The following is a 25,512-nucleotide window of genomic DNA, read 5'->3' as shown; positions in this document are numbered from 1 at the left end:
CAGATTAAACTAGACAAGAGGGGAAGAAAACGGGCAGGAGGGAGGGTGACCTTCCTGACGGAAGTGCTGGGGCAGTTCCTCCTGGACATGCTTACTGAAGCTGGCCGGAATCATGTAGAAAGCTGTTTGAGGGCACCGCAGTGAGGAAGGCAGGCAGGACCTGAGAACCCTTGCCCGCTTCTGCCAGGTCTGTCGCTCGCCTGGCTCTGGTGGCAGGGCTGCAGGCAAGGCACTAGAAGGTGAGCTGTGGTTCTCAGAACAAAGCACTGCTGTTCTAAGGGGAATGTGTGGCAACAAGAAGGGCAGCCAAGGCTGAGGGCCAAACCTAGTCTGAACCGCCCCAGTCCCTGACTGACCGCGCCTGCACAGAGCACAAGAGACTTGGACACCACAGCAGGGCCCACGGGAGGAGAGCGTGAGCACTGCAGATCAGCAACTCCCATGCAGTGCAGTCTCTGCTGCTGTGACTCGGTGCTGCCCCCACCAGGTCCAGGTCTGGTGGTAGGAGGTATCAAAGAAATTTGGGATAGGGCTGCTTGGAAGTAGGGGCACCCAAGATAAACCCCAGAATCGATGAATTCTATCCAAACCTGCTCTCATCAAAGCACAGAGGGGCACTGGCACCTCCCAGGGAGCCATGCTAAAGCATACAGCCATGGAAGCCAGTGAAGTGGTCAGAGCCACCTCAGAAGAGTGCAGGAAGATTCCGCATCCTGAGTCCAGGGCACAAGCACAAGCTCCTTCACCTTCACGCAGAAGTGGCCTAGAAGTGCTGACACTCACAGTGCCCAGACCTTGTCCTCTAAGCTCTGTTTCCCACCAAAAGGCACGGGACCACCCTGAGAATCACTCATCTTAGCACGGGACAGGGAGATGACGAGAAATGCCCAAGAGGAGGAAGATGCTTGGATGATACAAGAGACATGTCAGAGGACCCAGGAGATGATCTCAGGGGACCTCCTTGTGCCAAATCAGAAAGAAGTCTAGCAGCCAAATTAAAAAAAAAAAAAAAAGCCACAGATGACAAGCCACCAACTAACATAAGGATCCATGAGGATGCCATTGCTGGTCATGTGATAAGAAGCAGATCAACAAATGAAGGGGGGTGAACCTCCCTTGCACAGAAGAATAGGGCTGGAGCGTGAGGAGGGGTATCGATGGAAAGTCACCTTTCATAGCCACCTGGCAGTAGCTGCTTGGGGCAAGACCCTTGGTGGGTCTGCTTCTCCTAGGAGCCTTGATTCCTTTCAGTGGGAGTTGGTGTTTGCAGAGTCATCTAGATACTGGGGTGTTTCATGCTGGGATATTGCTGTTTCTGGGTCTTTTTAGAAAGAAAAATAAAACATGAGTTTTATTCTGGTATTTCCAATTCATGTAAGATCATGTATTTTTACTTCCTGCTTTTACTTGTGTATTTTATTTTTCTTAAAATCTTGGATCTTAACATGCACACATGCAGTTGCTTTTTTATAGATATAAAACTGTAGTTTCAGAATAACAATATCATCATAACTGCTAGACCTCTAAATAAATACCTTTGAACAAGTCTTCTTTGCTTCACCTTGATTTCTTCCTATATAATGATTAAAGACATTTTAAGGTTCCTTTACAGTTCTTCCCTCTTCGGGTGGTGCCACACTCTGGGATATGCAGTCTAGTTCCTGTGTTTTAGAGTCAGTCCAGAGTCTCCTTTGAGTCAGGCCAGCCTTTTGCTGGGCACATTGGCCTCACTGTTGCTTTTGATGTTGGGGAACACAGGAACTTCACACCCAGTGATGGGAGTATCCGTTTGTACACCTGCTTTGCACAGTAGTTTGGCAGTGCTTACTAAGATTAAGTATAAAGTGTGACCGGGTAGTTCTGTTCTCAGGTCCACATGCAACAGAAACCTGCATGTGTGCCCAGGAGACATGCCATGAAGACCCAGCAAATGCCACATGTCAGGCTTCTTTCCTCACCCCACAGAGCGGTTGTTAAACGCCCACCAGCACGGCTTACATCTGTGTCCCTCTCTTTGCACACACGCGAATGTGTTCGGGATATCTAGAGCAGTGCTTGGCCTGTAGTAGGTGCCCACTTACTAATTCTTAACTGAATGAGAAGAACAATAGTTCTTTTAGGACAGTTTTTAGATGATTGGGAATGTCGATAATTAGTAGGACTTAAGTTTATGAATTCTGTTAGTCAAGCAGTTTGGGTTTGCAGATGCCAGAAACTCATCTCGAACTTGCTAGAATTAAAGAATGTCACTTTACGCCACGTGGACTTCTAGGATTGGGGTCACAGATGCTCATGTGTTCTCCTCCACTTTCTCCTCCCTGTACCTCTCTCCCTCTCCCACCCTGTCTTGGAGAGGACTCTTCTGTTCCTTTTCCTCTTTGTCTCCTGAGGTCCGGGGACTGACACGCCTTGGCAGGTTGGATGCTGGGTGTGGAGTCATGTGGGAATGGCGCAGCATCCTGTCCTCTGACAGGCATCGGACAGGAACTCTTGCAAAGGCTCTCACACAGCTGTCCAGCTTTATAGGTCAGTTTCTTCCTCTTAGAAAAATAAAGTTCCTTGAAGGTAAGGTGTGCCCTCCTACAGATGTTCCTCAGGAGATGAGGCCAGTTTGTTGACGGTCACAGTGTGAATTGGAATGAAGTAGTCTTAACTCCTGGAAAGACGGGTTTCCAGCTACACAGTAACTTGTTTTAAATGTCAGCCACATTCAGCAGTATGACTTTGTATATTCCTATAAATTTTAATTTTCCTGGGGTGCTGGGGAGGGAACCCAGGGCCTTGTGCATGCTAGGCAAGTGCTCTACCACTGATCTGCACCCCAGCCCAGCACTGTGAATTGGGGAGGAATAGTTATTTGTTGCTAAGAAAAGATAAATGTTTTGCCCAAGGAAGACCTTGTCAGTTTTGGTGGCCCAGAAGTAATTATCAAAAACCAGTAGAAAGGAAAACATCTTGCTGGTGAGAGTTGTTTTTAGAATTGAACTTCATGTACAGAAAGAAGGAATCAATCTGTAAGAGATGGTCAGAAATTTCACCAGTATTGTAGCAGAGACAATAAAATCCAGGCATGATGACTGCTGTGTTTAAATTTGGAGGCTGTTTAACTACATGATCAGGGAGGTGTATTTTCCAGGTGTGGTTCCACATCTCTTAGGCTGTTAGGGGCTGCTGTGAGGTCTTGAGCCTTCTAGAAACTTGATTCCACATACCTACAGGTGACTTTTATTTGTTACAAATGTATTTATTTTTGTCCTTTAGTTCTAATTCATTTCCTATTAATTAACTTCCCTTTCTTCCTTTTGTCTGGAACATGAATCTTTATAAGATTGTTAAAAAAAAAAAATCTCCAGTCCTTTGTTTTTCAAGGTTTTGCTTTTTTTGCAGTGCTGCCTGGATCTTGCTGGAACACAGCCCAGTCCAGATTTAGTGTTTTAAAACTGAAATGTAGGGCTGGAGTTGTGGGTTAGTGGTAGAGCGCTTGCCTAGCACGTGTGAGGCCCTGCGTTCGATCCTCAGCACCACGTGAAGAAAAATAAATAAAATAAAGGCGTTGTGTCCATCTACAACTAAAAATTAAAAAAAAATTAAAACGACAACAACAAAATGGAAATGTTATTCACATACAGCACATGGCATCTGTTTAAAGTGTACATTCACCTCTGTGAATTATGGAACCCTCCAATCACCCAGAAGGAAGCTCCAGGCCCACTGATGAAGGGGAGCTAGCCTTTTGTCACTCTGGCCCCACCCAAGGGAACCACTGATCTGCTCCCTGTCTCATTAGAGGTTTGCGTTCTGGGCCTTTCCTATAAAAAGAATCATACGGCGTGTGGTCTTCTGCGGCCGGCATCATGGGCCACAGCATGTGTGGTACTTCATTCCTTTTTATTTCTGAGTAGTATTTGGAGATATGTGTCCTGCAGTTGCTCGTAGGCTGTTGTCTTCCGAAGCTGCGCCTCGTTCTTCTGTCCTATGACCAGATTCTCAGCATTCTCCTTGTTCCTGGAATCGGCAAGTAAATACGAAGATAAAAGTGCCTGCAGAAGGGTCCTGCCCTGGCCCTGTCAGCCTGCGGGCTCTCGTGACTTTTGCATTTGGGCCTCTCGAGGCCGCCGTCAGCCTGCGCGCTCCCGTGACTTTTGCATTTGGTCCTCTCGAGTTCCTGCCCTGGCCCTGTCAGCCTGCGGGCTCTCGTGGCTTTTGCATTTCAGTCACTCGTTTTTCCAGAGGAAGTCAGTTCTGCTGCAGCTGTTGATCTGTCTTGCATTCGGAAATCTCAAAATCTGTTTCTGCATCGCACAAGTTCCTGGTTAAAAGTGGGAGGAAGGAGGGCTTGCGAACACCCCCCCCCCCCCCCCCCCCCCCCCCCCCGCCAGTGATCCTTCCCCAGTGAGGTACAGCCTGGCGGTGCCTCTGAGTTGCTGCTGCTTGTAGTCAGGGCCGTGGGGCAGGATGGAAGTGGATGGACACAACAGTTCTGCCTTGTCACGTGAAATTCAAACATGCGTAATCGAGTATCAGTTTTGCTAAAAAACTTTTACAACTTGTCAGCCCACACATATTTGAATCCAGGAGTTCACCGGTCCTTTGTAAAAATGTATTTTAATAGTTTCAGTTCAAGTTGATAAGACTTCAGTAATTTTAGTTACCAAAGTCTGGTCCTTGAAGAAAGAAATGTTAAATTTCTTTATTGTTCTCACAGTGGAACCTTTAACATTGAATGATTGTTTTGTGTACATTGGACAGAAATGACTTGAGTTTCACAAACCCCTTGGTGACATGTCCCGGGTATGGGTTTCCTTGGGTCCGGAGGCCCTGGGGAGAGGAATGTGGAATGGACAGGGCTGGGCAGGGAGAGGTGCTTGTCTTGGACACAGAATCTGGGGAATCACCAAAAGCATTTAATCAGGAAATAATAGTTTAATGTTTTTAAAAGTGAAAAACAAATGATTCATGATGAACAAGATACCAGTGTTTTACATAAAGGCAGAACCAGTACTACTCATTTTTCCTTCTGCTCGTGCTCTGATGCACAGCCCTGTTCCTGATTGTTCCTTTACTATGATTACTGTGGGCTTAATTTGCCCATATGTGTCTGACTTTTTAAGGTAAAAATAGACAATTGATTATTTCCCCTTTTTATTATATAAGCACTTAAAGTTTTGGTTCCTCTTAGCTCCTCTTTGACATGAACACAAGATTTTGGGTTTGTTTGTTTTTTTAAGTTATATTGTTTTTAACATTTCCTGATTTCTCTGGGTTTTTTGACCCATGTATTATTTACAGAGGTATGGTTTCTGTGTAAAGAGGGGCCCTCTACTCAGTGTTCCTTTTAAGAATTGTGTTTTGTGTTCATCTGTTATTCTGAACAGAAACTGTAGCCGTGTGGTACAGAAGTCAGTGGGTGTGCCCTGACTCCCACTCTTGGGCTCCCCTGTTCTCTTCCCATCAGGTTCTCCCCAGATGGATCACAGTCCTGGTGGCCCTTGTGCCCTCTCAGAGGTGTTTCCTGCATGTGCATGGAAGCGTAGGCATTTTCTTTTGCTTTGCACCAACACATCACGTGCAACACCTTTCAATACCTCTTTTTCATCGCTTAAAGATTTGTCTGAAAAAGTCTTATATTTTAGGACACGGCACTACCTTGTTATTATATGTTGCTTTTTTCATTAATGAGCATTTTCCACAGGCAGTGAAAACATTTTAGGAAACACCTCTTTAATGCATATAGAGTCAACTTGCTTTGATGTTCTCAGTTTTGTTGATTCATTCCCATCCTGTTGAACACACAAGCTACTCCCAGTTTCTCAGCATCACAAACAAACCTATGAAACATTGACACCCTGACCCACCATGCGCAGTTTAAAGGTGATTGGTCGGCGATGTCCTAGATCACTCTGCTGGTGCTAGGACCAGGGGTGCTCTTATTTATGAGCTTGTCTTCTGATGGGCTGCATTTTTGGGGGTCCCTAGTTGCCTGGCTCATGGCGCAAGCATAATGGATGCAGACAGCCATGCCCGAGAAAGAGCTGGCGTCATCGGTAGGTGCCAGGGGCTCTCCCAGCCCCTTGGGTGGATAGCCATTTTATTCTATCAGCTGTGGAAGGTAGGTGCAGTTTTTAACTTAGCCAAGGAAAAAACCAATCCACAGACTTAAATAAAGACTGCCAAGGTCTTGTGTAGTTGAGTCTGGGATTCAGGGAGTTGTAGACGAACCTGCTTTTTATGTGCGGAGCAGTGGAAGGATGAAATGATTCTTCTTTGGCATTGCATGACTGTCTCAGCTTCACAAATTCTGATTGTATCACAAGCTCCCTTTTTAAAAACATTTTTTTAGTTGTAGATGGACACAAAACCTTTATTCGTTTATTTTTATGTGGTGCTGAGGATTGAACCCAGTGCCTCACACGTGCTAGACAAGCGCTCCACCACTGAGCCATGACCCCAGCCCCAGCTCCCTATCTTTCTAAACCTGTTTTCTTGTTCTTGGAAATGATGGCATAAGTAGCTGCCTCAGTTTATTGGGGACTAATTAATTACCTTTTTGTGTTATTTCTGCTGTCCTGGCATCAGATGCAGCCCCATGTGTGCTGGGTTCCCCTCCTTGTCCATTCACTCCACTGGCACCGGAGACCCTTCTTGTGACTCACCACTCTGTCCCACTCTACTGCTTTCCTCCTCCTCTTCTGGTGCTACATCTGCTTTTGGAGTGAACCCGGGGGTGCCCAGCCACCGAGCCACATCCCCAGCCTTCTCCCTCCACACACATATTTTTAGTTGCTAAGGTTGGCCTTGAACTTACCTTCTGCCTCAGCCTCCTGCTCGCTGGATTCACTGTGGCCGCTGCACATGGGAGGATTAAACGTCTGCAGTCACACACACAGGGTCTTCTGGGCAGTGCTGGACAGGCCCCAAGGGCTTTGACGGTAAGGGCTGTTATCTTTTCCTTGCCCCTGCTCTTCGTCCGGTTCCTGATCCTTCAGCTAGGAAGGTGGTATTGCATCATATTTGTAGGCTTGTTGTAAATTATATAAAATTTACCCTTTTAAAAATATTTTTTAGCTGTTGATACAATATCTTTATGTGGTGCTGAGGATGGAACCCAGTGTCTCCCACCTTTGAGGCAAGCACTCTACCACTGAGTTACAGCCCCAGCCCCTAAAATTTACTCTTTTAAAATGGCTTTAACATTTTACGAAGTTTTTAAAATCGTGATTAATAATAAGCAAAAAAATACAAACCTGAATTCTACCAGATTTTACCTGTTTGGCTAACCAATATTAAGTGCCTCACATTTCTGCAAACAAATTTCCAGAGCTTTTGCATCTTGGAAGCCCGATGTTCCCATCCTTTGATGGGAGTCGTGGAAGGTTGAAATGCTTCTGCTTCTCCCCACTCCAGCCCCTGGTGACCACACTTGTTGCTGTCCCAGTGAATCTGACTCTCAGGTGCCTCGTGTGGGGAAGCCATGGGTGTGTGTCCTTTCGTGAGTGTCCGTTTTGCTTGGCAGCGTGTCACTGAGGTGCACCTGTGCCAGAGGCACCTTTCTTTAAAGGCTGAAGAGCACTCTGCTGTATGTGCGGGCTGCTTTGTGTGTTCGCCTGCCAGTGGACGCTTTGTTGCTTCCCGCTTTGGCTCTCATGAGTGTGAGTGTGCAAATGCCTCTTCCAGAGACCACTTTCAGTTCTTTTGGGTGTGTTTCCAGGAGTGAGCTTGCTGGGTCAAAAAGTAGTTCTAGTTTTACTTTTCAAGGAAGCTCCACATTGTTCTCTGTGACAGCTGCACCATTTTCCTTTTGACCATAGGACTTGCTAAGTTGCTTAGGGCCTCACTAAATTGCTGAGGCTGGTCTCAAACTTGCGATCCTCCTGCCTCAGCCTCCTGAATCCCTGGGATTACACAGTGGTGTGTGACATGGTGCCTGGATTAATGATAAAAATTTTACGTAGAATTGAACAAGTGTCTCCATAAATTTCCTGGTAAGGTGGAATAGTATCTGCTGGTATTCTACCAGCATGACAAAACCAAAAGCAGGATGGAAAATGACAAGGAGAGCCAGCCAGTGTACAACTGCTGGAAGAAGGAGCTGTTCTTCTTTACCTGGGATGTGGTATGTACCCTTGCTGGTGTTGCTAACATTTCTTTCTTTTCTTTTTTTTTTTTTTTTTTTTTTTTTGCAGTACTGGGGATTGAACTCAGGGCCTTGTGCTTGTGAGGCGAGCACTCTACCAGCTGAGCTATACCTGCAGACCCGTGCTAACATTTCTTGAAAACAGAGCATGGAGTTCGATGGTAGCAAGATCCTGCCTCTTCATCTGTAATGAGGGACATCTGGAGGATAGTGTTGAGTTTTCACTCTGCAGCTGAGGAGTGTGGGGCATGGAGGGACTGCCTTCAGCACGTGGGCTGCGTTCACTCCACATCCAGCTTTGGCTCCTTGGTTCCCTAGGTGGAACAGCACAGTTGCAGTGAGGCGAGCAGTCCAGTTGTACTCAGCAGGGCTTACAGGGCAGGACAGCTCAGCCCACATGGGAACGTGACGTACAGAGCGTACTTCCAGACCTGGTGGCCTTTGGTGTCTGAATTACCCTTGGTCAGCGTGGGCAGGCCCCTCTGGGTATAGTCCCTGGGTGGACTGGAAGTTCGCTGAGCTCTGGCCTGTCCCGTGTGAGCACGACTCTGCAGTGTTACTGGAAACTAATGTTGTACCTCACACATTTCAGGAGCTTTTTTTTTTTTAACTTGATAGTAATTAATTTCCCAACAGTTTCTCAGTTGGGAATTGAGCTGTGATATTCTATATGGCAAAACAGAAATAAGAAATGATCACTAATTAGAGTCTGGAAGTACCTTAATTTTACAGAATTAATAATAAGTTTAGAGGTGTTTTTTGTTGTTGTTCTTTTTAGAATATGAAAGGAAATGGTTTTTGTGCCATTCGTCTTGAGGTCCTTGAGAGTCTATCCTTTTTAGATAACTATTGTATGACCCAGCGGACAGAAATATTAGAGCAGGTTGTTTGGGGAAGAGCTGCACGTTCCCGGCTCTTATGTTCAGTGTTGCTTGACTGGCTGGTGTGTTCACTTCCTGATGATTTTGGTGCGTGCCCCAAGTCTAGCGTGCACTGTGGCGACTTTCCTCTGCATTGTTCTGAGGCAGGGTCAGGCATACTGGAGGGCCCTGTGCAAGCCTTGGGGTCTAGAGAGCTGGGCTGGCTCATTGTCTCTCTTTCTTTACTTCCTGTCTTTGTCCCTCTGATTCTCGCTGTAGTTCATGCACACTTTGCAGGCCGAACTGGGCAAGTTTCTCTGGACACCTGTCGCTCCCTCAGGTAGGTGGTGCTACAGGTGGTCATTTCAGGGTGCTTTGCCTGTGCTAAGAATTTGGTGTGCATCCCAACTCCCCACCGACTGGTTATTTGTGATATTAGGTATGCTATCCAAGTTCTGAGAGTTGCCTGTGTTGTTGAGAAAATAGGCCTGAGGGCTGGGGTTGTGACTCAGTGATAGAACACTTGATCAGTACGTGTGAGGTCCAGGGTTTAATCCTCAGTACCACATTAAAAAAACAAATAAATAACATACAGGTATTGTGTCGGTTTACAACCAAAAAATACTGAAAAGAAAATAGGCCTGAGATGCTGGAGCAAACTGGTGAAGACCAGACTGGAACCAGACTGCGTGGGCTCGCTTTCCATCTGCCTGAAAGCTGTGTGACCACGTGGTCTTGGAGTACCTAGCCTCTCCTTGCTTGGGTTTCTGCTTCCCAGGATTGCTTGTAAATAAAGACTGGATGTGCCAGTGTTTTCAAAGTGCCCAGAGTGGGCTGGGCATCGCCCCATTCTGCTCTCATTCCTCGGCGCCGCCTTTGTGTTCTCACGGCTGGCCTGTGGTCCGTGCTCGGTGTGCCTCAGTGTTGTCATTGTCCTGGTTCACAGATACAGACACTGAGAGCCAGGCAGCCAAGTGATTCTTTCTTTGACCCACAGGTAGAACTGGGGTTCCTTTGTGTCTTCCAGGCACAAATCCAGGCCCTTCCCCAGAGGTCCTCACGTGAGGGAAGGGAGGTGCAGCAGTTGCCAGGAACCTCCGCCAGGAAGTGACCAGCCCCGGTACTGCCCCCTCTGGGAACTTGGTTGTATTTTGAGACTTGTCTTTTCAGAAGGCGATCATCCTTTATTACAACTAATGTTTCATTTTACTTTATCAAGCTATGGTTTTTGTTGCTAGGCTAAAATTTTCCTAAAAATCATTTGTTTTTATGGTGGAAATAGAAATAATGGCAGAAATCATAATTAGTGATCTCAGTGGAAGCAGGTAAACTTGGTTTAGATACCAAGCATTGGGAAGTCAGTGTGTGTTGTAATCATCAGTTGCTAATCGGAGTCTCTGCATCATGGGGTGTTGAAGTCATTTAGTTCTCTGACTCCTGGCTGCTGCTGGCCTGGGAGGGCAGGAGGAGAAGAGCTGGGAGCATCATGAGCAGTCTCTCCTCCGCTCCCTGCTGGCCGACATCAGTGCACTCAGCTGCACCTGGCCTTTCCGAGGAGCGCTGCCTGGCATAGCTGCATGGAGAGTGTGACGGCCAGCATTGTATTTCGTGCACTGCGTTTGGTGGCAGTTATATGCAGCTTTTTATTACTAGTTCTTATCCAGGGACCTTCTCATTTGAGGTGGATTGGACAAAGTGGTCCACAGCGTGGGGAGGTTTGGCATGGTGCCCACAGCCCCTGCCAACCTCTGGACTTTAACTCATTTCACCCTGTTTCCATTCTTGCCCTACTGAGATTTCAGTGGGAGTACCCAAGTGTGGCAGTTGTGTGCTGCTTCTCCACCATCTGCTTCCCACAACATCCACACCCTTGGCTCTTGCACAGTCGGAGGTGAGGACATGTGGCTGCTGGACTAGATCACAAAGTAGTGTGAGGTGTGGCAGAGGAAGGCTCAGGCCCTATTTCTCCACGTTCCCTCTCCACTTTGTCTTCATTTCCATGTCACTGCCAGTGCCTTCACCCAGTGGCCCCCACCTGCTCTTCTGCCCAGGTGGTGGGTGGGGTGTGTCGGGTGGGTTGGTGGTGTAAAGGCCCTGGCCCCTTCTTACTGTCACCATTGACAGTGGGATGCAGTCCTACTGATCTTGAGAGGTGGCAAGTGCAGCAGGGCTGGAGCGTAGAAAACGGGTGCGGCTAGTGAAGGGTCTGGCGTAGAGAGGCGCTCGCCTTCTGCTTAGGAGATTGCTGCAGTTGTCAGTGGGTGGCTGGGGTGAACCCCAGGCTCCCTCTGGGCTGAGGTGAGGGTGTGCTTGCTTGCTTCCTCCCAGCCGCAGCCATAGCCGCGCAGCCCTCCCCTTGGCCCTGGCTGGTGCTGTGGTGTTCCCAGGGGTTCTGAGTGCTGTTTGCCTTTTCCTTGTTTTTCTAGCCTGTTTACTTGTGCTTTTCAGGAGCCATTTTCTTCCCAGTGCTGCCCGGAGTCAGAGTTCACACTGGGGAGTGATGTTTCTTCAGTGGAGCTCAGGAAAGGTCACAGGAGGCCGAAGCAGAGCCTGGAGACAAGGCCATCGTCACGGGTAGCGAGAACTGAAGCAGACTGTCCAGGGCGGCTGGGTACAAACAGGCCTCTTGTTCTCTCGGGCTTTGTCCGGTTCTTGCTTTCAGCAGTTGGTGAACTCATAAACAAAGCTGTGACCATTTGCAAAGTGAAGTACTTGAGTCACAGTTCGTTTATGAGATTGTGCACCCAACAAAATGACCCACATATCAGGAAACAAGAATTGTGCCAAGTGGCAGTGCATCCCTGTGCTGAGCGCCCAGGCACGGGAGACGGGTAGAATGTGTTCAGATAGCTCGATTTTTGTCCTGACCTTGACTCTCTTGTCAGTTTGAATAGAAAAAGTAAGTAACTTTGCTGGTGCAGACTGTTGGGTTATCTTTCTCTTTGCTCTGAGTGTATTACTCACTTATCTTTTAAGTTAAAACAAAAACCTGTATATCTTGGATGTCTTGAATTCTTGTCTTTATATTTTCTAGATAGTTCATATATCTATGGGCTTATTGTGAAAGTATCAATCACGAAATGTATTCTGCCTCAAATGTATTGGGGTCCTGTGGACTTTTTTCTTGGAAATTTGTTTTTAATGTTGATCAGGACTTTTCCCCACCAAATTACTCTTATTTCATCAGGATGATTATTTTGACTGCAAGGTCAGAATTAGATTGGTAAAGTGCCAAAGGCATGACTTTGAAAACAAAAATGGTTTAGGAGCCATCTACAGACTCGATCTGGGTCAGGCTAGATTTGCAGCTCACTCAGTTTTAGAGTCGGCTGTCAGCTTTGTACACAGAAGTCTGCCTGATGCATTGAGCAGAAGGGCGAGATTAGCATATTCATAAGGTGCTGGCTACTGGCCTTCTTTCCTCCCTCCTGCCCTCCCTGCCTCTGAATGAATCTAGGAACACAGACCCACAGGGTCCAGTAACTAGCTGGTTTCCTTCTGTTCGGTAGCTTCATCTGGCCAGGATGGTCTGTGCTTCAGATTTCGAAAACATGAGAAGATTCAGTAACTGAGAGGCACCATTCAAGTTGCTGGAAAACTTTACAGAAGGAGCACCTCCCAGATTTTGCTTCAGTCTCTGAAGAAAAGTCTGAGCCACAGGGAGAGCTTAGTCTCGCTCTAAATCGAAGCAAGTGTTATCGAAGCAGTGAACTGGGACTCTGCAGACACCGGGCTTATCTTGATAGGATTGGGTGCATGTTGTTGCAACTGGCAGGCCAGGAGGCCCTGAAACCAGCAGGTGCCGTCTGTATGGAGAAAAGCGGCTGTAGTCCATTTCCAGTGTGTTGGGCTAAAGGTATAAATAACTTACAAATCTGTTTGGCTTATGTTCTATTTAAATTCATGTTTTTGCACTAAAAAGGTAGATAAGAGCTTTTCAGAATTTATTTCAAATAGGTTTACTATTAAATTTGCGCAAAAATGGATATTGATGCAGCCTGGGTTTACGAGAATCACACAACCTAGTTAGGTAACTTTCTCTGGTAAGTACAGGGAGGTGCATTTAGTGAGCTAGGTTGTCTTTCCTTGTTCTGTCCTGTGCCTCTTGAAAGGTTCATTCTACTTAGCACATCCCTATTTGCTCTGTGATATGGTAGTTTTTAAAGAATAAAAAGACCAATTTTAACTTTATAAAGACTGTAGGAAAAGGAATAATGTGGCTTTTCTTATTTAAAATGTTGCTTTCCTTTATCACTATAAAGCACTGTAAAGATTTGTGTATTAATTTAAAGGTCTGTATTATTTTAAGTTGACCATTATCACCAAGGCCCAGAAACTGTGAATAAACAGTTTTCCACTCTAATGTTGTTAGGGTTTTTATTCATATAATAGTGTAGGTATCAAAGTTGGCATTTTCATTGTAACATTCAGGACAGTATTTGTGAAACATATTTAAAAGTTAAAAATGCCATGTAATAAGTGCATGCTGAAGCCAAATGAATTTACCTTAAAGTATCTAAGCAAAGTCCTTAACGAAGAATTTAATAAGTCTGTTGTAACTTAAATATATTTAAGTGTTGCATTGGTCCCCGAGGAAGGATTTTCAGGAGGCACCTCAAGGCAGAAAGCTGCACTCGTGTTAGCAGAACACAGGCTGACTGGCTTTGGGTTCTAGGTTGAAATTTCCAGTCCACTAGGATGTGGACGTGTTGACAGCAGACTATAGTCGCATCTGTTAGTTCTTCCTCCCGTTCTTGCACACAGCACGTGTGGTGCTAGGACTCTTCTAGTATGTGCTCAGGCGTTTGCCACTTCATTACGTGACAATGCTCAGAGGAGATCTTGCCGACTTCATGGAAACTCAAGTTTTCTTTATTTTTTTGGCACTGGGGATTGAATGCAGCACTTTACCACTGAGCCACATCTTTGGTCCTTTTTAATATTATTTATTTTGAAGCAGGGTCTCACTGAGTTACTGAGGCTGACTTTGAACTTGCAATTCTCTTGCCTCAGCCTCCGGAGCCAATGGGATTACAGACTTGTACCACCACACCTGATGGAAATTCAAATTTTGAAGGGCATTTTGGCATGGAGTCTTTTTACAATTGTAGTTTCTTGACTTTAGAGCCATATAATATAGCTGAACACAACCAGTAGTGAGTGGTCACAGATGGAGAATTCTAAACTTGCTGACAGTTTCCATCTTTTCACAGACTTGCTGGGGACTGGTGGGCAGAGTTCCACCTTCCCTATATGCCAGCTCTGATGAGGAGCAGTGAGGTTCTTCCATGTCCTTCAAAGCATAGGCTGGGTCCAAGATGGACAAGTACAGTTGCTGTGGGGCGTTATGAACTTCAGCAAGAGAGAGATGGTAGTGTTTTGGTTCACTGCAGAATAAATGATTAGAGCTACTGGGTTTCTGAGGGTGTTTTCAGGTGGTCAGAAAGGAACACAGCTGTTCCTAACTGAAGCAAGCATTTGTGACAGAAAGTGGGCCTGGGCTTCTCCCCTGGGCAGGATGTGAGGTAGGGGATGTGCCAAAGGCCAGAATTGGCTTCATCTTAGTGCTGGAGCAACCCAGGTCCTTAGACAGGCTGGTTCAGGTGGAGGTGCTGGCCTCCACCCCCAGGCCCAGCTTTCTTTGTGTTCCCCTCTGCCTGCTCCGCTTACTCCCTTGCACAGACAGGAAGGCGGCAGACCTGTTTTCATGCTGGGTGATTTTCAGCTTCATGATAAGGACAAAGATGTTGGTGTATAGGAATTGGCTGAATTAGTTATTTCAAGTGTGAGAGTTAGGATGTGAAGATAAAGGCAGGGTAAAGAGCTCACATCCAAAGAACATGAAAATCTCTATCTGCAGAAGACATTCCAAACCACACATTTGACTTATCAGTTACATTAACCTCAAAAAACATAGCAGTGTCCCAATTTAAGAACACATAAAATTCTTACCAGGACAAGATAAAAATAGTAGAACAGACCTATATTTTTTATACTTTGAAACAAAATCTTTAAGATGTTCTTAAAGCACTCTGGGATCTTTTTGAAACAAAACAATTCACTGTAGAATTTGGTGTAAAGATCTCACCCAAGAAGATTATAAGTAATTAAAAAAAGATTTTGTAATGTGTTTAACCATATTGTGGTTTCCTAGGCACAAAGACAGTTTTAATTCAGAGTGCTGGATTAAAGGTGATTGTCCACAGTGTAAGGTAGCAGGGCTGTTGTGGCAGGGAGCCAGCTTGGGCCAGTTTCAGTTTGTCAGTATGTACAATGTGAAAGGTGGGGAAGTGGTCAGAGGAGTCAGTGATGTTATTGGAAATGTTGATTTCTTCTGATCCCTCTGTTTAAAGTCAAGCTTGCTCTGTATTAGAATTTTAAAGTCCATCTGCCAGTCCATCTGTCTGTCCATGTATCTGTCCGTCCATGCAGATAGCCCTGCTTACTGTAAGCCTATTTATCTTCTCTAGCAGTTAACTGCCTCTTGGTACCCACGTTGGTTACTCATAAGCATCTGATACCTTGCAGAGAGCAGCCTCTCTGTTGCTGCCTGAATCTCTGTCTGGTAAATAGTGGAAACCCATCCACTCAGTTCACGCTGCACCATCTCCTTGGCCCTTCTTCCATGAGCACATATTTTCATCCTGGATTCTACCTCCAGCACACTTCTTGAGTTCTTCAACTTGTGTCCCTGCTGGTTACATCCACTCCCTGGTCTGTTACCCATCCTTCTATCAACTGAAACCTTGCAGATGCCACATGCTCTGAGCATCACACGAAGCCCCTGAAGCAGGAATTCCTCAGTGTTCCAGTTTTGCAGATCAGACTGTTGAGTCGCTGAGAGGTTGAGAGACTTGGCAGTGATTGCGTAGTTCATAAAGGCAGAGTTAGGTTCTGAACAGTGGAAGTCTGACTTCATCATTATGCTATACACATCCAAATGGAGAAACCGTAGCTCATGATGGAATTGTCTGCTTTGTGTAATTTTTGCATGAGTTTTAATTACTCTCAGATACTTCTCTTTGGATGCCATTCATTCCACAAGTGTTAAGTGAGCACTTTGTGTATACCAAGACTGCTGTCAGAACTTGGCAGATGCCAGTGAGTGAGAGCTCCTACTCCCTGGTGAAGTTGGTCTTCCAGTGAGGAGCACAGCGAATGATAAGAACAGTAAGCTAACAAGAATGAGTGGAAGGTGCCGAGAGTCACAGTGAGGCCCTTGCCCCATGGCAGTCTTCTGGAGGTTGCTGGCAGACTGCATTGTGAGTGTCACTCGTAGAAGACCTGAAGGAAATGAGGCACTGGCCTGGGCCGTCTGGAGGAAGAGGGCTCCAGGTGGGACGTGTGGCAGACACCCCTGATGGGGGCAGGGCAGCATGGCAGGCAGGTGATGAGGGTGTGGGCCTCTTCCTGACTGCCTGCGGGCATGGAGTGAAAGGCCCACCAGGAACCATCTGCACTTACAGGTCACTTTGAATTCACTTTCCTTAAAAAAATAGCTCAGTGAGAGGAGTGCTTGGCCCTGGGTCCCTCCTCTGCTGTGGGAAGCCTGCGGTGCATTCTGGTTCTCTGCAGGTGGGCCTTCGCTCCTGACTGCTGTGTAGGACTTGTGGGCACAAGTGCCCTCACACACCCATACAGTGTAGTGGACATTAACACTTCTTCACCTCTGCTCTGTCCCTTGTCTGGCTGCTGGCTCTGGGAGGAGACTGGTAATTCCCCAGCTTTTCCTCTTCCACTTGACTAGGTTGTTTTTGCTCAGATATGATCTTAGGGAGTTGGGCTGCATGCCCCAACTGATGCTTCTTGTCCCCACATTGCATTGGGCAGCACTGTCCTTAGTGACTTAGGGCCCTGGTGGGGACAGTGACTCACAGAAGCCCTAATATGTGTTCTTTGACCACCCTGTTTAAAAGGGAGCCTCATCTGCCCTCACATGCAGACCACCCGCTCTGCTTTCTCTCTTCAGTGCCTGCCACCTCTGGCATACTCTGCAGTCCCTCAGGGAAGTGCACTTCTGTGAGGCAAGGGACCCGTCCATCCTGCTGATTGTGGCATTCCCAGTGACCCCACACACAGTAGAGTCTTACATTTGAATGATAATGAGGTAACTCATCTGCTTAGAGTAACAGAGGTTTAAATCCTTAGAAACAGATGAGAGGATGATGGAAATGTTTCTGGAAATTAAAACACCTGAGTTCTTTCAAGTGCTGTGTATGTGTGTGTATACACACACACACACATACACACCTATACATACACAGAAAGAGAGAGAGACACTCAAATGTTAAGATGGTGAGCAATGGCTGCAAATACTCAGAAGTTACTTGTTGGACCACTGGACAAGACTAATTTAAGGAATTGGTGAACTTAAATCCCAGATGCCCACAGGAGCTCCCTGGACAGTTGTGGAACTCCCAGCAGATTAGGGTTGTCCTGCCCTCCCTGTCTTCAGTCACCTAGCTCTCAGGGTTGCCCTGTCTACCCTGTAGCCCAGATTTCCTCCTGCCAGGAGCCTGGGCATGGTTGGTTTCCCTCTGCCTGCTTCCCTGTTTCTGAGGTAGTCACTTGCTGCCTGTGGTCCAGGGTCTGAAAGTAGCATCTGTGTTGGATGCAGGTTTCCACTTGTTTGTACTGTGATCAGTTCAGACTGTGTTCCTCCCTCATTTTTGAGTCTCTGTCTTCCTTTACTATAAAATGGGGTTAAGGTTTGCTCCTGAGGACAAGATTAAATGAGATAATGTATTTTACAAATCTCAGGTACCTAATATATTCTCAATATTCAGTAAAAGGCCGTGTGTGCGCGTGTGTTTAGCACTGCAATACCTGCCTCCCTTTTGTCTTCTTTAAGAGAGGTTGGGTGTATTGTGTCTTTGTGTAAAGTAGTATTTTAATGAGCCATTTTGGTGAGCATCTGTACAACCGCCCAGTCTGCTTTTCATCCTGTGTGCCTGTGTGGCCATCCAGTGCCAGCCAGGGGGCCAGTATTGAGCTGTATGCCTCTGTAGGTGGGCTCCTAGGTCTCCTCAGCCAAGCCCTAAGAGCGCCCCTGGTCCACCTGCACCAGTTTTTCTCTCTCAAGCCCTCTCAGCAGACTCCTTCCTGGTGTGACTTCATGGAATCTGCAGTCTCCATCACCAGGACCTCTCTATCACCACATGTTTAGACCAGGGATGCTTTGACCATTACCCTCTCCTGGAAGCACTCCTGGGTTGGTTTCTCCACAGTCTCTTGGTTCATCTCCTAAGCTGCTGTCTGTGACTTCTTAATTTCTTCTTCCTTTCACCTGTTTCTACATGTAGTGGACACCTAGGGTCAGTTTTCAGACTTCTTCAGTATAGAAAATGGGCTTAAGGTGGCCATGTTGTGGGAGTGGGATTTGGAGGTGTGACACAGCCAGCCGATGTGGATGGAGGAAGTCAAGTGTAGATGCAGACTGGCAGGGTGGAGTGCACGGGGGTAGAAGAAGGGGAGCTGCCTAGGGGAGACCACGTGGGGTGAGCCTCAGAGGGTGACTAGGGACACCGTCCTTCAGCTTGTATAGGCCAGGTATAGTGACATTTGGCCCCTTGAATACCACCTGGGGTGCTCAGATTCCCTCAAGGACAGGGTATACTCTTTATGCATAAGTCACGTGTGACCGTGGCTCACGGATTCCCATGAAAGTGTCAGTGGTGTCTTGTTTGGGACACTGACACAAAGTTAAGGTCTGTACACATCTCGGACAGACACTGAATTTTTCTCTTAGATGTTTCCTTCTGCAGTTGGTTGAGTCTGTAAGTGTCAAGCCCTGGGATGTGGAGGCCCACTGTACTCCCCCACCTGTAGGGAGGAGTGCAGTGGGTACTGGCAGCATGGTTGTACAGGTGTACCCCACCAGCCTTTGACTGCACTGCCCAGCCACACTGCCACCCATGCTTCTTGTCAACTGGCATTTATCTAAATGACCTGGGAAGGTGCAGAGTCCTGATTCTTGACCAGGACCTCCTAGCCAGAGTGGAACACTGCTGTAATACCAGTTCTTTACACCTTTCCAGCACATTTCCACTGTAGTGAGCTCTTAAAAATGAAGGGCAAATAGTGAGAGTTCATTTTGATTTACTATGCAGGGGAAGGTCATCTGATCACACAAAGAATAATCTCGTAGTTATGTATTGAGAAGACACAGATATATTGCATATGAGATCTGGTTTTTAACAATGTGCACTTAATGGATCTGAATGGGGAGTGCCAGTATCCAGAGTGAATTTGAATGGACCATGCACTGGTGTCTGTGGAACTGCATGGGAGAAAGTGTTGGCTGCAGTGTTTATCTGACACCTCAGATCCCCTGAGTGGCTTTGAGGCTCTTGGAAATACCTATTTTTGGCTAATTATTGGGGCCTAAGCTTAGTCGAGCATGTTGTGGTTAAGGATGTTCATGTATTGAGTATAAAAGGGAAAGCACGACTTGGCTTTGTGGTCCAGCACAGTTTGGATTCCCTGGTATAATCCCAGGGTCCTGGAGTTTGGCAGATTGTCAGGGAAGAGGAGGGCAGAGGAACTGGGTACCATTTCAGTCTAGTAGCTCAAGCCAACAAAGTGAAGGGAACGTGCTCTGGGATATCTGACACCCGAGTCTTCAGTAGGGAACTGGCTCTTAGTCCCCTGGCTCCATTGGCAGAAATCAGGAGCTGGAAGATGTGCCACTGTGTAGTGCCCCTGGTCGGTGCTTCTCCCTGGGCTTCAGGCCCAAGTGACTGGTCTCTGGGCAGTCATGCTTTCTTTCCTCTTTGTTTTCATTTTGGTGCTGGGGATGGAGCCCAGGGCCTCTTGTATGCTAGGCAGGTGCCCAACCACTGAACTACCTCTCCTGCCCTCTCCTTCCCAATTGTTAATTAAGGGTGTCTGTGTGTTTTCTCCGTGTGCTGAAGCTCAACAGCCCCCAAGGACTGTGGGTTTAGATGTCAGCTCCAAGCCCTATGGAGGGCTCTGAGTGTGCAGGGGTCTCTGTAATGCAGCTATTAGGAGTAAGGCACAGAGGGCCTTCATGATTCTAATGTTCTAAACGGAGACTCACCTTTACAGTACTTGGGGTTTTTGGTTTTTTTGTTTTGTTTTGTTTTGTTGTTTTGGTCTTTTTCAAGTCTAAAAATTGAGAAGAATTTGTAGTCTTAGAAATGTCTAGTGTGGGGAGTTACTGAATTACTTTATTAATAAAGGATCAGTCCTACATCTGGATCCCAAGGGAGATCTCTTCAACACTTGTTTTAGAAGCTGAGTTAATTAGATATATAAAAGCAATTATTTCTAATTATTCCTAGGTTTCCTCCTTTTGTAAGATAAGGGAATAGGTCACAGGACTTCATGGTCCATCGTGGACACCAAAGCTAGTTGAGGTGTATCAAGTCTTTTTAACAATTGTTTTGTTATCATTCATAATCTTTGCTTACTTAGTAATGTTAATATACCTTTGTCTGACTGGGTTTAAATATATACATGTAGATAAAGATACTTTATTTTTAAATATATTTTTTCAGTACTTTATTGGAATTTTTGGGGAGGGGGGTACTGGGAATTGAACTCAGGGACACCAGATCACTGAGTCACATCCCCAGCCCTGTTTTGTATTTTATTTAGCAACTGGGTCTCACTGAGTTGCTTAGCACCTCACTTTTGTTGAGGCTGGCTTTGAACTTGAGATCCTCCTGCTTCAGCCTCTCAAGCTGCTGGGATTACAGCCATGCGCCACCAGGGCCTGGCTTTTATTGGATTTTGTAAAGAACAAATATATTTAAATAGGTAGGAATATCAGCAGGGCTATGAGTAATTCAGGACATTTGAATTTGTTTTTTTGTCATCCTGATTTTGTTAAGATTTTTTAAAAATCCCCCCAAATTATTCACCAGTTACTTTTTTGTGGGGAGGTACTGGGGATTTAGTACCAGGAGCGCTTTTCCACTGAGCTACATCCTTAGTCCTTTTTATTCTGTATTTTGGAACAGTGTCTTGCTAAATTGAGAGGCAGGTCTTCAATATGCAATCCTCTTGCCTCCACCTCTGGACTTGCTGGGATTACAAGCATTTGCCACCACACCTGGCTTCACCAATTACTTTTTTTTTTTTTTGGAACTAGTGACACCAAATTCTTTATTAAAAAAATTTTTGAACATGCAGTACCTCCTCTTCTAGTTTTAGGAAGAAGTTTTAACAGATTTAAAATATCTAATTTATCAAATAATAGGCTTTTTTTTTTTTAAATAAGACTTGATTACTAGAAACAATATGTAGTTACATACCATTTTCATGTCACTATTCATTTCCATTATTTGTCAGTTCGTCTTTGTTGCAATCTGGGAACAATTAAGCAGTCACCAGATACCTGTTTTACAATGTAAAGAAATTACCTACTGCAAATTTCTAATGACAGATATAGATATATATGTACATACATATGTATATGTATGTATTTGCATATATTTAAAATTCAGAAGGAAAGACATAATAAACTACTCTAGTTACTTTATAACAAATATATGTACCTAACCAAAAGAAGAAAGATTAAGATCTTTTTCCAGTTGAACTTTTGACTATATAAAAGCTATTTTCCACACTTTTTTCTGGGATAAAAATGCTAATTTCTCTATAGGCTTAAAGGAAGAATTACATATTACAACTTCTTTAGAAGTGAATATTAATTCTTCCCAGCCACAAAATTTATTTTTAAAAATTTCCCTTAAAAAAATCTAAAACAATCTTTCGTTGTAAAACTTATGGCATTAATTCCTACTTGACCAAATTTTTTTGAAAGGGCACCAAGTTCATGATCTAAGCATGCATAAAAAGGAACTGAATGTATCACTGCCTTAATAAAAATTAGGCAAACAAGAATGACCTTAAGTAAATAAATAGGGAAGTAAAGAATACAATTTTTTTTAAGTATGAAAGTGTAATTCTGCAGGCCTAAAGCCCCATGGAGGGAAGAGGGTTTTAGCATAGTCTTACGCACATTTCTAGGTATTCCCGTTGTCTTTAAACAACACTTTACAGAGAAAAATTTTTTTCTTACTGCAAAACCATTACTTGCCCTTGAAAAAGCAGTGACTCAGATAAATGTCTTATGACTTTTAATAATGTAACTTACATATAAAATAGTTAAATCTAAGTGCAAAGGAATTTTCAGTGGCTCCAAAATTCAAGGGAGTACTATTAACCTGATTACGAATTCTGAATGGTTGCCGCTCTATATTTTAGAATATTTCATCTTACTTTCTCCTCTTTAAGACTTAAAATGTACCAAAATCATTTGGGTTTCTTTGACTTTCCTTTGCTTCATTTTACTTTATTTTATGATATCTATATGGAGAGGTATTTTAAAACTCTGTTAAAAAACTCAATTGAGGCTATATAAGACCTACTAATATATAATGTAGCATTATTAATCTTTGACCTAGCATATTGATTCCTTTGGTGAGTAAATGTCACAGATCATTTCTTTATAAAAGGATTTTAGTAAGAAGATCAGCACTATGGAAAAAGATTTCCTGGTAGCTCCCCAGAAAGAAAATCAAGTTAATCAGTAGTTTAGAACACTTATGTAAAATACAAAAATACATAATTTATAGCTACAACTTTTATGCTAAAAGATGTTAAAAACTAAACATAATTCAATGTTTTTTTAATCTAAGTTAAACAGGGCAACTGATAAAATTGATAGTGATCACTGTGAGAACTTATATATATCTAGTTAATTAAACAGAATAAAAATGTTTATGATTTTTTAAAGTTATAGTTGCTAACAAGTAGTATAAACAGTATCCACAGTTTGGTGACTGGCCATGTTTTAAAACTTTTTTCAAGTTGTTTCTACAGCAGACAGATTTTTGAAGTCTACCCATCCCTGATTTCAGCAATTATACTTTTGAAATGTAAAATTATATGCCCTTAATTAACAACATATATAAAGCTACAAAATGCCATCTACCACACAATTTTTAAAATATTATTTACCAATTATCGATTGAATGGTTTTACTGGGGTACATATTTCAGACCTTTCAGCCAACTGGCTTTTATTTTAAAGCCCAAATTGATTAATAAATTCAACACCAGGTATTTCAAAAACAGTGTAATAGGCATTAGTCAAAATAACATTGTAATAGAAACTGATTTTGCATATGTGAAAAGGTAATTTATAAAATACATTAATCACTTTTAAAAAAGAGAACCTAGTTGTAGTATATTAACTTACATGGAATGTGGAAACTTTCAAAAGTTTTTTTTTTTTTTTTTTTTTTTATAGGAAAGCTTTATTTAGCTGTAAGCAAAGTCTTTTCAACAACAAGAAAACAAAACAAAATTCTCCAGGAAATCTATATGGTTGTGTGAGACAAATAAGCAAACATGCCATTTTATTGTGTACTTTTGCCTAAATTTTAGGACATAAAAATGTCCACACTCTTGTTAAAACATTAAGCCTCTGTCAAAAATATATTTCTTATTTTAATTATTATTTTAGGGTACAGGATTGAAGAACACGATGATACAGGTAAAGAAATTTTACAAGAAAAACTTGACAAAAAGTTCCAATTAAAGTACTAAAACATTCAAACATGACTTAAAATGTAACAGAAGCAACAAAACTGCAAATAAAAATGTTCACGGACTTTTCCAAACATGAGTAAATGAAACAGTGTTCACACAGAAGGGCTCGTGCTGATGGCTAGCAGGAAACAACAGAGTGTGATCTACTTGGAAAAAATCTCTGATGTACAAATGACAAACCCGAACGATGTACTGCAGCAGCATCACTGTCACTTTTCTTACTTCCAAAATAAAGCCTTGATCAAGCCACTCACACCCCGTGTTACTCATGCCTTACTTCAGAGGTTGAAGAACTATATACAACAAAGGAATCTATTTTCACCATAAGGATGACATGTTATACCTCTCTGCCAATGTTACTTGAAAACCTTCCGTGTCAGAACAGTTTGACAGCAGATATAAACAAATAAATAAACATGCAGTGATCTTTCATTACAGTCCTTTAAAGGTGCATGTTTGCAGAGAATGTTTGCAGGCTGACAAGTGGACCAATGGCTGGCTAGGATGTTTGCAGACAGACAATCTGAGTTGTAAAATTGTGTGTGGGCAGCAGAATATTGGCAGCAAACTGAGCCAGTAGGAATTAAATTTAACATTTCCTGACACCTGTATGACTAATAAAAGCATGTCAGTTGCATGGACTGACCCAGTGATTAACATGCGCCCAGAATGCACACAAGTTAAAATGCAGTAAAAGAAAGATGTCTTCATTGCCTGTAGGTCACTTCCAGTCAAAGGTTAAAGTTCAAAGTGTTCCTTTTCTCAGTAGGACTATCTTCTGCTAGGAGGATAACAACAGCATCAACAAGTATCATCATGATACCACCATTTTGTTACCTGGTGGTCTTACATAATTGAATTTTGAACACTCTTCATTTAAAACCATCCCAGGGGGTGGGTCATTTTGCAAAGCCAGCAATTCTTTCTGTAGTCATTTCTGCATTGATACCATGATGGAACCATCCCCCCCCCCCCACCAATTACTTTTGAGGTTCCAATGTTAATGAGAGATTTTAGAAGTTAATTTAAATCTGATATTAAAGATAATTAATTGTTGAACATTATCATGACATTAAAATTTTTATATTGATATTTAAAGTAAGTATAGAACTATGCAACTTGTCATATTACCTAATATTTCCAAAAATCTTTTTCGTGAGGACAGAACATTGTTACACAGGTTACCCTACTTCTAACAAGATTTACATATGCACAAATTTTAATTACCATGGGTTTGTTAAAAGAGTGGCTAAAATTCCTGTTACATGGAGTACAGACTCAGTCTACAGATGGCCATATGAGTAACTACGCACATGGACCGCTGCATCACTTTTTTCACATTAGTTATTCATCTGTTTCCCTTGGATATGGACAGCCATGTGACATTTTATAAAAATGGGTAATCCGAAGAGGGAGCTGTCCAACAAAAATGAAATGTAGAATGGAAATAAAAAGCAATAACACAGGAAGTGAAATTGGGTGTGGTTAGAAGATTTGAAGATGATAATTTAATGAAAAAGGACTGGACCTAGGTTTGTGTGAAGTTGTGTTATGAACTAGCAAACACAACCTTTTTTAGTTTCAGCTAGTGGACAGTGATATTGCAACCCTTACAGCCTGTTGGTTAGCTTTGAATAAGCCATTGGTGCTGGAGACTATGATCATGCAGTTTCTTTGGTTTGGGAAGAAATGTGGCAGAAGCATGCGAATGGTGAAATTTGCATCCTGGCAGTAAGAGTAGTAAGTGTGCGGTGTGGCAGGACCTTTTACTACAGTGTGCAAATAGCTGCAGGATTTTAGTTGAATGGCTATGTGGGAACATTGAGTTTGCTTTTTAGAACCTCTAGGTAAGCAGCCAGAGGAACTTTAAGGTGAACCTCTAGACATGGCTAAAGAAAGCCACATGACAGAAAGGGTAGAGGTGTCCCCAAGGGAT

The 25,512-nt window shown here is 43.9% G+C and overlaps 1 protein-coding gene across 9 annotated transcripts in view; it reads left to right on the top strand.

Moving 5' to 3' along the window:
- PTK2 (protein tyrosine kinase 2) overlaps positions 1-25,512 on the top strand; it is a 254,857-nt gene that overhangs the window by 49,645 nt on the left and 179,700 nt on the right. For 4 of the 9 annotated variants that reach the window (XM_079106750.1, XM_079106745.1, XM_079106748.1 and 1 more), the window contains 2 exons: positions 9,292-9,334; positions 12,504-12,850. The exons of 3 other annotated variants lie outside the window; for them this stretch is intronic. In XM_079106750.1, the coding sequence (XP_078962876.1) occupies positions 12,751-12,850 (100 nt within the window). In that variant the 5' untranslated portion in view covers positions 9,292-9,334; positions 12,504-12,750. The remainder of the gene's footprint in view (positions 1-9,291; positions 9,335-12,503; positions 12,851-25,512) is intronic. 2 more of the 9 variants (XM_079106749.1, XM_079106753.1) reach the window with 2 other exon arrangements.

This window comes from Sciurus vulgaris (assembly GCF_902686455.1).
Source record: "Sciurus vulgaris genome assembly, chromosome: 1".
In the NCBI taxonomy this organism is placed as follows: domain Eukaryota; kingdom Metazoa; phylum Chordata; class Mammalia; order Rodentia; family Sciuridae; genus Sciurus; species Sciurus vulgaris.
The sequence above is the reverse complement of the archived record's forward strand: the minus strand, read 5'-3'. Positions and strand labels throughout refer to the sequence as shown.